Source organism: Notolabrus celidotus, chromosome 7, assembly GCF_009762535.1.
Source record: "Notolabrus celidotus isolate fNotCel1 chromosome 7, fNotCel1.pri, whole genome shotgun sequence".
Taxonomy (NCBI): Eukaryota; Metazoa; Chordata; class Actinopteri; order Labriformes; family Labridae; genus Notolabrus; species Notolabrus celidotus.
In genome coordinates, this window is record NC_048278.1 from 13458385 (window position 1) to 13470530 (window position 12146).

Below are 12146 nucleotides of genomic sequence, written 5' to 3' on the forward strand. Positions count from 1 at the left end.
TGTTACATGTGGGCCTGTAAGTGAGTTTTCACAACATTTCCGTGTGAGGAACGATTAAAAGGACAAACAGCGCCATTGTTTGCTGTCTAGCTCGCCAGTTGTCCCATTAACACCAACTTCAAACAGAGCTGTAGACCTATTTGTCCGGGGCTGTTAACAACACGGACATGCTCTGAGAACAACCCGCTACTAAGTAGGGTACGCTCCGGAATCCGCTCCGGGTTTTCCATGAGACAGTCAGCGGGCTCCTCGCAGCCTCTAGCTGGTTTTTACTCAACTCCTGTCCTGATATCACTCCGCTGGCATGGTGGAGAAGCGGACCTGATTATTGTGATGGTGGCAGGCGGCAGCCACTGACTACAGACTTCCGCCACTGCTTCCCATATCCGCGTTTTGCGCCGTCTGGACGACTCTCTTTGCCTCACAACCGGACTACCGAGGGCGCTTGTGCTCTTTAGTCTAACTCAACAACATCTTCACCGGATTTCTTTTAAACCAAAACCATATGAGATGCAAGTTCACAGAGAAACTCCGGAGCCTGTTCGGTTCACGCAGCAAAACTTTTTCTCAAAGGACAACGCTGTTACACGGAGAGTGGACTGTTGCTGCTCCGCGGGACGGTCTGTGTGTGTATTACCGTGGAGTGCCTGCTAACCTTCATACCTTCACGATATTGTTGTTTTCCCCTCAGCGGAGTTGCTGTTTGCAGCGTGGCAGCGGTTGTATTGTTGAATTCAGTTCGGGGCTTGCTCTTGTCTCACCCGGGCTGGGTTTATTTGTGTTTTGTGGAGCAGTTTGTTTGGAAACAGTGTGCAAGAGGGAAGAATAAGCGGTCACTCGCCAGTCCGTAACCATATGACTGTAAGGCTCGCAGCCCTTTAAACCTCCCTGGTGTTTGCTCGTAACCTCAGTCCCCTGCCCGGCTGCTTTGTACCCTTCACCGGGGAGGACAGAGACGCAGAGGACACTAGGTGGTGGAGGTGGAGGGAGGTGGCCGGAGGAGGAGGAGGTGGTGGCGGTGGCTGTGGGCTTGACGGGGAGAAAAGTTCTTCCAAAATAGCAGCCACTCGGCCCAGTGATGGGGGACTTCGCCTCCCCCGCTGCCGGACCCAACGGCGGTATCTGCATCAACAACAGCATGAACCCGGCCGCCGGGAGCGTGGTGCCCGCCGGAGCGGTGGGCATACCTAAGCACAGCACGGTGGTGGAGAGGCTGAGGCAGCGGATAGAGGGCTGCCGGAGACACCACGTAAACTGCGAGAACAGGTACCAGCAAGCCCACGCCGAGCAGCTGGAGATAGAGCGGAGGGAGACGGTCAGTCTCTATCAGCGGAGTCTGGAGCAAAGGGCCAAGAAGTCGACCGGCGGCAGTGGCAGCAGCAAGCAGCCACAGAGTAAGCAGCCGGACCCGGACTCTGCCTCCTCCACGGAACAGAGGAATAACACGCTTATAGCGGTAAGGATTAGCTCTAAAACGCTTCTGCCCTCAACCATACATAAACACAGCACACACTCTACTTACTCTCTCTTCCCTTTATCTCTGTCTCCAACAAACCATAAACCCCTGTTAAGTGCAAACTGCACTACTACTACTACTACTACTACTACTACTTGTTCACCACTGTGCAAACTTGTTGAAAACACGTTCACTGAGCGCTGACATTGCTTTGGAGACGCACACTTTACTTTTTCGGACCAGAGTGCCAACTAGTGCTTTTGTTTACAAAGGAACCCAGTCGCTTGTTGGAAGAAAACAGGCTGCTCGAGCTTGAATGCAGGAGGATTTGAAAATGACAAGCTGACAGTTGATATTTGATCTTTTGCAAGATCAGTGCAGTTTTATGCACAAAGGAGGGCTGGAAGTTTGGAAGGCGCTGCTAATTATCATGCAAAGTTTTTCACCTAAGAAACTTTTGACTAACTTCTGGAAGCTGGCTGCCTTTTTGTTTGCGTGAAAACAACTTCTCCTTTTTTTGTTCTTTGTTTTCGGGTGCACATTGTTCTGTAAGAAGGCAGCATTAACGTTGCAAAATTGCTTCCTTGATCTCAGCAGTGGCACTCTGCAGCTCGGTAGAGACTTGCTGCTGATTTTAAGATGTGATAAAGGTGAGAGCAAAAACACATAACAGCCACCTCTGCTCTGAATGTACTCTGCTGTTACATTTGTACAGAACTTAAACTGGATGCCACAGCACCCATTAGCATTTTATACTTTAAGTCAAATCTATATTTCAGCTATGATAAATGAATTAAGTGATCATCCGAAAAATGTATCAAGTATGCTTTATATCCAACGCAAACTTCATACTCTTTTAGATATAAGGGCAGCAAGCCTGAGGACAGGTGCACACTGAAGGTCCAGTGGAGTCACAGGAGATTTTAAAGGGATGCTACTGTGATTTTAGTTGGTAGGGGGCAGTGGTAACATTATGGAGGATCATAGAGTTTCTTATTGCTGCTGTGAGGATCTTGTTATGGACTATTTTTTAGGCAGCTCTGCAGATCACACTGGTAAACAATCAGGTTTTATAATTAAGAAAGAATATGTGCTGATATTTTACTGTTAATGCTAACAGGACGGGGATGAAGATGGACACCAGCAAACCACATTTCCCGTGGGCAGGCTGTGGTCCCCCTTTAGAAAAGACCAAAGGATACATGTTGGGAATGTCAACATTGTTACCCCCCTTTGTTGCTGCAATGAGCCAGTTCCTGCCCTTTTGAAATGCAAAATCAGACCGTCTTTAATTCAGAGGCGACATCAGTTGCTATTTAAGAGCCACAGCAGCCTGACCAGCTACAGCCTCTGAGAGCAGCAGTGATTTTAATAGTGTAAGACCTCCCAGCGGCCCTTGTGGACATTAAACCGAACCGCCCATTAGATGGTCAGCAACAAATGCTCAGAGAATGGAGGGATTACGGCTTAAAGACACAGTGGCATCCCTCTGCTGCTCTCCCAGTCACTGATCTTGACAAACCCCACATGTGTAAGCACACCACTAAATAGCTCAATTACACAGATCCTGAGTTGGTATCTTTTCTTTAAGGTACATTGCAAGATTCTCACAGTTTTGGCATGAATTATTGAGTATAAGAAAGGGAATGTGAGAAAGCCTGCTATTCCTCTTTTTTTTCCCTCTTCAGAACAGAACTTGCAGCTAGATGGCTGTATGTAGTCACTGCAGAAGCAGGCATTCGAGGAAAGAGAAGAGAACGCTGTTAATGTTAGCTACACACATCACATTCACACATGCATACAAATACCCAGAGGGCCTTTATCTGTTAGGTTATGTTTCAGACAGTACGCTGGCTTCACGGGGTGTGTTTGAAATGCAGTTTCACCTACAGCTTCAGTATGTTTACAGGGGCAAATATGCTCATATGATCACTGAGATGCAGAGTACACAAAGACTTAAAATATCTGAACGTATTAGAAATACCTTATCATGAAGTGACATGGATGACTGAAGTGTGTGTGCTATTGAAGTTGGTTTGCAGAGTCAATATGCTAACAGTCAGTTTGAACAGTGTCAGGAAAGTCTACATTGTGCTAAAAGTAAATAGAAGTAAAGTGAAATTATCGTGTTTTGAAGATATAAAAGCAGCAGAAATGTGTTCCGTTAATCAAAAGGAATTCTGTACACTTAAAGTAGATAATTGATGGAGTGACTGATTTTAAATCTAGAGTTCACACTGTCCAATATCATGGTATTTTTGAGGGACTTTGTATTGTCAGGTAGACTGGAGTACACTGTGCTTCGGTCTAATGGTTCTCAGACACACCCACATCGTGGCAGGGGTTAGCCTATAATTATGGAAGTGTGTGTTTATGTTTACAGACTAACTATTAGTGAGAAAGGAAAAGAAGTCACAGAGTCTGCCTTTCCCACCGTTTCTTTGACAGCATCCAGCAGAACTGTCCAAAGCTACAAACCTTTAAGAAGTGTAGCTATATGAAACATAACTTAATACTACCTCTAAACCATACGTAAGCCGTAAACAGACACTTTGTGATAGTTACACACTTTCAGAAGGTGCACACTTGAATAATTGTTATTGTCTAATAATGAGAGGCTTTTGTGGAATAGCAAGCCTCTTGTTTTACTCTCTTACAAAAAAAACATTCATCACAATGTACACACACTAGGAAAGTCAAGTATACATTTACACATGACAGACGTATACACATTGAAACAGGAGGCTCCCTTACTTATTCACAACTTGCTGCAAGTTAAGACAGTGAGAGAGGAAAGACAGTGGCAGACTTACAGGAACTTTTGTAACAGCTGCTAATTACAGTCCCTTGCAGAGTTTTTAAAGTTGTGCTATAAAGCTCTACCTGTGCATTGCATTCACACACACACACACACACCACACACATTACCACACACACCACAACACACCACACACACCACACACAACACCACACACACACACCACACACAACACACACACACACATGAGGTAACTTCAGACTGTGACTTCCAGTTGGGAGGATGTGACCTCGGGGATGCAGCACAACGGCGTTTGCAGTTATACATTAAAGCAGGAACAAACAAACAAACGGCGTAAGAGCACACGCAAAACAACAGCCCAGACGGATATGAAGCAGCACTGATGTTAACAAAATGTGTTTACCTTATCATGACACTCTAAATATAGACAACTGAGTAATAATCCTGATGTACAGACCCACGTCCAGGGTAACATCTTTAAGAAAAAAAAAATCTGAGTTGGGCTTGTGTTCGTATTACTGTTGTGAGAATTAGCATTGCAGACCCTGAGACAATATGGTGGACTCCACCTGAATTTCTTTTACACAAATTCACAATTTTACTTGCATAATCAAGAATGCCCATTTGTGGATAGCATATTAATCTATTTTGTAGCAATGTATTTCCTTTCTCAGCTTCTCTTGCAGCCAAGCAGAACCCTGTGATCAGTTAGCATTTATAAACCAATAGCAAGTGGGTTGATTTGATTGGTACCTGCTACATCGAATGACAAAAAACCCTTAAATCTAACAATAAGTTGTTTAAAAAAATTTTAACACTTGAAACATGGATATGCAGGTTAAGTTTCTGTTTAAGTTATAGGCCTTCATAAGGAGTTGGACAAAGGCAGCACATGTGCGTAAACCAAGCAGCAACCTCCGGTCTCATAATATGAAGCCCCTTTGGAAGTGTTATAAACTGCAGTTCATCGAGCGTCCCCTTGAGGCTTGCTGCAGAAACACAGAAAAATCACATAAACACTGATTCAAAAAAGACAAACTTTACAGCAGAAATAAACATGTTTACAGCCTGTTTCAAAAAAGCTTCAGTCTGAAGAGCTAATATCTCTATCTCCATATACTGTGCAGGGGCATTTTTTTTTCTAATGCAACTGTTCAGAAGATATTAAGATTACAAGTTTTGCCCATTTAAGAACATGACTGACAGACGGGAACACTGTAGCCAGCTTCCTAGCCAACAGCCAACAGCCTCTTTACCTTACACTAGCTCCACAGAAGTTAGGTTGAGTTCAACATTTCCAGTATGGCTCCCGCAGATGATTAGCTTCAAAGCAGGAACAGGAACAGATAGGTGACGTCACGGATACTAGGTCCATAATATAATCTATGGCATAAACCTGGATTTGCAGTTGTGCATATTGGTTTACAGTGTGTCTACAGAGCATGTACCCACTATAGACTACACCATAGATGACATACTCCTGCTCTAATGTAACTACATGTAAGCCTTATAGCAATTGCAGGGTACCATGTGGGAGCTATAAGAACAGTAATTGCCAATTTGGTTAAACTTGAAATGACTCACAAGAGATGGCAAAGGCTGAGACTTTGGATGAAGCAATTATAAAAAAAAAAGAATGAGATGAAAACTGACACTCAACTACCAATTCAAACATATCCTGTATTCGTGTTACTACAGGACATTCATTCACCCCTAACATCAAGTCTTCATCAAGCTTGCCCAGTTCAGGGTTTTTACACCACGATGCTGGTAGTTTAGTCTTCAATGCAGTGTCTTTTTTTTTATCATATGAGTTCATTATAGGGTTCAACGCCAGGCAGATATCAATGCACTGATTGTCCTGGTTTGTTGGTATCGCTTTGATAAAAGCATCACAAGGTCTTCCCCGAAGACGCAGGCAAATTTATGGAGATGCATGATATGGATTAGTTTGAGCTGATACTCATAACCAATAATAACCTGCTGATGGCTGATACTGATATGATTTATATAAGTTTTAACATTTCTGTATAAGTTGTGTAGTTTATGTGCAACAGGTGCATTTATATTAATATTCAATGCTTAACATTCTAACTGAACTTCCTTTTACTGACATACTCAAAACAGAGGACTTTTATGTTTCCTCAAGTACTGTGCACAATGTCTTCCTTATGTTAAAGTCTTCATTCAGCCACCTTGCTGTCAAACTAACCATACGCACAAAACTAACATTAAAAGTCCATTCAGCAAGGTAAAATTTATGTGGTTTGCAATGCTGTGGATTATACTGTGATGTATGCAAGCGACAACCTCCACCACCTCTTAAAATATGAAGCTCACTTGGAAGTGTTATAAACTGCCGTTCATGGAGCGTCCGCTTGAGGCTTGCTGCAGAAACACTGGAAACCACATAGACACCCATTCAAAAACGATCTTTGCAGCAATAAAAAACATGTTTACAGCCTGGTTCAAAAACAGTTTAGTCTGGATAGGCTAAAGGCCCGCCTCTTTACCTCACACTAGCTCCTACAAAGTTAGGTTGTTTCCATTTCCAATATGGCACCCGCAGACGATTGGCTTCAAAACAGCACTTCAGGAACAGATCGGTGAAGTCATGGATACGTCCGTTTTTTGCCATCTATGGGTGTATGTAGTGGTCACTTTGTACATGGTAGGTAAGGATGCAAGGTAGTGATGACTTGGATTGATACTGTTCTTGATGCGCAATTAGCTGACATAATCCTTGGTCTTCTAACTCAGGAAAAGGTGTCTCATCAAACGTTGTAAGTCCACAGATTTTTGTCTTCAGTTGCTTTAGCTTTGGGTTTTCTCTGGTAAACTTTATGTAGTTCTCAAATACATGATGAATCGGCCCGTCATTCACCGTTTTTCTCTGCGGATACTGCTGCTTCTATGCATCTTCGTTGCAATGGCATCTTTTCAGGTGACTTATAAGTTTGGTTGTGTTCAAACTTGAGGACATGTTTCCTTTGTTTTGCAAACTGTTGTCACTCTGTCCTCCTCTGAAAGTGTTAAAAACATTGACACCAGTAACACCATTTTACTGTCTATTCTACATGTTGTAGCTGCAATTGTTCTTCCTCACTAGATGTAATAGCATATCACTCATACCACCACCTGCTGCAGTGGAACAGGAAGGCTTAATAATAAGTAAATAAAAGCATCTTATATTAGATGTTTTTATTGGGAAATTTTTCTTATCGTAACAATAAATAATATGAAAATATCTCCAATCAGTCCAGAACTTCTCAGGCCGGTATGTGTAATGCACCCATACAACTTTAACTCCTAATCTCATAATGCATAAAAAGTAGTGCCATCACATGACATGTCACAGTGATATCGTGAGTAAAGATTTAACTGTTGTGATTTTGTTATAAAGACTCAGGTGGTGTTCTAGAAATGTTAACCCAAAAACTAGATAACATATTGCCTGCTTGCGGTATTGTAGTATTTTGTGATTAAAAACATCACCCTGGTATCACAATGCTTATCATATTGCCAGATTCTTCTCTTTATCACTTGTGTGTGTGATGTTTTGACAACAAGGAACAGGTGTTTGTTGTTCTTTACACATGTTAGCAGAGAGAGAATGAGTGGTGACAGTAGCAGGATCCACAAAACACAACTCGTCCTCCGGCTGTGTTGGATTTGTGCTTGTTGATTGCCACTGTTGTTGGAAAGACTTCTGTGTATTCTTCATTTTTTGTTTTTGAACATGATTGTCAAAAATCAGCATGATTCCAGAAAAACAACGAGGTGCATGTTTAAACGCAGTGAGTGACACCAACACCAAAGTTCTGATCAAGTTTGCACTGAAAGAGGTCTGCCTTCAAAGGTCATGTGGCTGTATTGGGATATTTGGACATATTTGGGGCTCTGTGGGGCCTCGACAAACATCAGAACATGTTCACCAGTAGCTGTCATGTTTTCACTCTGTTTTCAGAAGTAGTTCCTGTTGTTGAGGTCCTGATGGAAGCACGTGTGTGCTGCTGTGAAAATCAAACCTGTGACCTTTTAGTTCCAGGCACATGTCTTGGGATCGACGCCACAATTTTGCTTCAACCAGATTTGGACCTGTACTTTTGACAAAACATCCAGTCGATCTGATTACCTAATCGCTAACAAGTTCACATCTGTGAGGCGGGTGCACAGTCAGGGGCTCGTTACATCCACTAAGGACACAGTAGCTCAGACAGTCTGTCTTCAGCTCTGCTTGCTCCTTTGGCATGTAGCCACGCCGAGGAATGTCACGCACGGCACGCACGCACGGCACGCACACACACAACACAACACACACACACACACACGGACACACACACACACACTATACTACACTACACTACACTACACTACACTTACACACCACACACACACACACACACACACACACCACACACACCACACACACACACCACACACACACACAGACACACACACACACACACACATATTAACACTGTTGTCCTGCTCAACTCGTGGCAACAGAGGCCAGAGTGTGGGCGGCTGAGTTTTCATTCAATCCGAGGCCTTCCCTCTCCTTTCCTCTCCTCCCTCCCTTCCTCCCTTCCTCCCTCCTCCCTCTGTTTCACCAGCTTCTCCGGTTTCAGCCTCAGTACAGCGCTAATGTAGTGTGGGGGTCTTGGTGGCTATAGCATTGTTAATGTCAGCTGGGACTGTGCCCAAGTGCTATATTTAACCCACTGAGCTGGCACTTAGCTGACACACAAACACACGCAGGGCGTGCGTCGACACAAAGCCGTGACATCACAGACATGCTGGTTTTGACTCACAACATGCTTATTTGTTCAACTCCCTCGCTGTCTTTCCAGCTCGTCACTTTCTGCTCGCATGTGCACTTTATTCAAACTTGGTCACATTTTTTTGCCTCCTCTCACCCTTGTCCCTCAGTCCCTGACACACACACACACACACACACACACACACACACACACACACACACACACACCACACACACGCAGGACGTTTTTGATTTGGGGCGGCCTGTAACCACATTCCCTTCCACCCACGCTTGTTCACATGTGCGGAGGAACACACACATATTCTGCACAGAGTAAGTGAGGGAACAGTTTTGATTCCCTTTAATCTGCTAGAGTGGCAACACACTTCTTCTTGAGTTACTTAGGTGAAAGTAAAAATATGTTACTAAATCTAAAAAAATTCATTACAGAAAAAAAGCATTCAAATATAGACAATAATCTTGTCTGCTTTAAAAAAAAAAAAAAGTCTCTACTAACACGATCAGTAATGGTTCTGCAGGGTAAAGCAGAAGTCCTTGGAATCTTTCAGAAACTGTTTCACACATGCACCTCACTTTGGAATTTTCACAAAATTTTCTGGGTGCGCTTCATATGTGAGCACATCCGGCCAAATTCTTTTCACCCATGACTTTAGTAAATATTTCTTCCGACAGCCCTCTAGTAAAATTTCTGCAAGAAGTTAGAATGAGCTGGTGTGTGAAATGCAGCAGGTAACAACCAGGAAGATTCGCCTCCGTCAAGCGTGCAGGGTTGACTATGTACCTGTGTGCAACTGGTGTGTTCTTCATGCACATATGAAGCTGCTTTGTTGCTCTTTCCCTTTGCCGGGTCTTTTCCACTCTTTCATTGATAGTGTGGATTGATATGAATGCAGGAACTGTCATGCAAAAGTCCCCCTTCTGGACAGGGAGACTTAAGCTGTGAGGGACACGTGCATGAATGGTGAATAAGTAACTTCTAAAATGTTCAGGGCAGGTTGGTCGTGTTATTATCTAGAAATGTTCAGGAGAACTTTTGTGAGTTCGTTTAAAGTCCGTTTAGTCGTCTCATTTCCTGCTCAATGCTTAAATGTCGTAGTTCAGGTCTGTGATTTTTTACAAAGGTTGCGTCCATTAATTTGCTCTAACATGTGTTTCTCTGTGCTGCATAATTACACATCTTCTAACATTTGTGCTCCGCAGCTTGCCCAGTGAAGCCGGCATTTTCCAATCCCTGCACAGAGCCGTGCCTCTTGTTTAACTTTGGGCACTTTTGCACCAGCTCATGACAGACTGTGTGAAAGAGAGGAGAGAGAGAGAGAGAGAGAGAGAGAGAGAGAGAGAGAGAGAGAGAGAGAGAGAGAGAGAGAGAGAGAGAGAGAGAGAGAGGAGAGAGAGAGAGAGAGGGAGAGAGAGAGAGAGAGAGAGTTAGAGATGTGAGGAGAGAGAGAGAGTGGAGAGGAGAGGAGAGGAGAGAGAGAGAGAGGAGAGGAGAGGAGATGAGGAGAGAGAGAGAGAGGAGAGAGAGAGGTGAGAGAGAGAGGTGAGAGAGAGAGGTGAGAGAGAGAGGAGAGAGAGAGGAGAGAGAGAGAGAGAGAGAAGGAGAGAGAGAGAGGAGAGAGAGAGAAACCTACGGTACTATGACGTAGACAAAGACTCTTGAGGCAAAACACCTGCTAGCTGATGTTTGTTTGAAGCAGAGAAATGATACAGAATCTGTTGTCCTGATTATGGGATTTTCCAGACTGCCGGACGTTACAGATGGTGTTGTGTTTCTCTAATATTTGTGCAACTCATCTGGAGTAGAGTGATTTTCTGCTTCTCTTTGTTGACTACAAAACTAAACTAAGGAAGTTGTGGTTCAGACAAAACAATATATTCAAAGACTTGGACTGATAAAACAAACAGGGATAGATGATGGACAGTTGCAGTCATAATTATTCCAATGTCTTAGAATTAACTGGTAGATATGGGAAGTATGTACATGTTTTTTTGTGAAGTGAACCGGCCGGACATATCAGAGCTTTAAAACGTTTTCCAATGAATAAGATACAACAGATAAGCGCCTGCAGTAAAGTAAACAGACGACTACTGACTGGACTCCCAGGATCTTTTTAGCTTGTGTTCTGGTGCCGTCCTAATGTTTGGATTTTTGTAAGAAAGCTCCGAGCTCATTCCTCTGAATACCAGAAGTAGTGTATCATCAAATAAGCTTCTGAATGACTGTTTAGAAGCTACATTATTTATACTCGAGTGGTGGAAACCCATCTTTGTTCCTCTCACCCCTCATGTTCTCAGGCACGGACACAACAGCTTTATGGTGAAATATAGATGAGGTTGTTATCAGAGATGCCCAGGTGCGCTGATCCTCCTCCACAAGTGCAAAGAAGTGCATGTAAGCATGAGCCACCGTGTGTATGTGCCACACTCACACGTGTGAGTAGAGTAAGAGTGTGAGACATTGACAAAAAATAATGTCTATTATTTTTGGGAGATTTTGCAGTATACGATTATTTATGGTATTGCAGCCCTAAAAAAGAAAAAAGTGTAAAATATCTTAAACAATATTTGTTTGTAAAAGTCTGGTATTGTACTAACTCACGTGTTAATCAGATCATATTTAGGTCATATTATTAACCTAAAACAGTTTAATTCAAGTAAATACTTTATAAAAACCCTGACACTAGTTGGTCAAAGTCAACCTGCTCATCCTCCATATTTTATGTATATTTTACTTCTCAAAAGGTTAACAACATAGTCTGCAGATTGGCGTCTAATGATCAACATTCACCTTACCGGAGCCGAACCACCTCCATGCCTCCATGTGAGGATGATCCACGTCTAGCAATGAATGCTAACGGCATTGATGCCGGGGCTAGTGATGTTTGCGTTTGCTCTCCTGGCACTGTTTGTTCACTCATTTTAACTTCAGCCATGCAGGAAGCTATAACTTAGCTTTTGGGATGTGTGGACATGTGCATGAACATTAGTCTGTCCTGCTAGGCATGATCTTATCCGTGAATGTGTTTTGATTGATTTTGTCATGTCATACATCATTGAAACAACAATTTGGATATATGATGATGTTGCACGCCCCTAGAGAAGAGTGAAGGTATTGGGAATTCAAATAT

At 43.1% G+C, this 12146-nt stretch overlaps 1 protein-coding gene across 1 annotated transcript in view; it reads left to right on the forward strand.

Moving 5' to 3' along the window:
* The first annotated feature begins 275 nt into the window (after positions 1-275).
* The window catches only part of maml3 (mastermind-like transcriptional coactivator 3), a 133094-nt gene continuing 121223 nt past the window's right edge, over positions 276-12146 (forward strand). Inside the window, exon 1 of the mRNA XM_034688439.1 lies at positions 276-1456. Coding sequence (XP_034544330.1) covers positions 1079-1456 — 378 coding nt within the window. The 5' untranslated portion in view covers positions 276-1078. The remainder of the gene's footprint in view (positions 1457-12146) is intronic.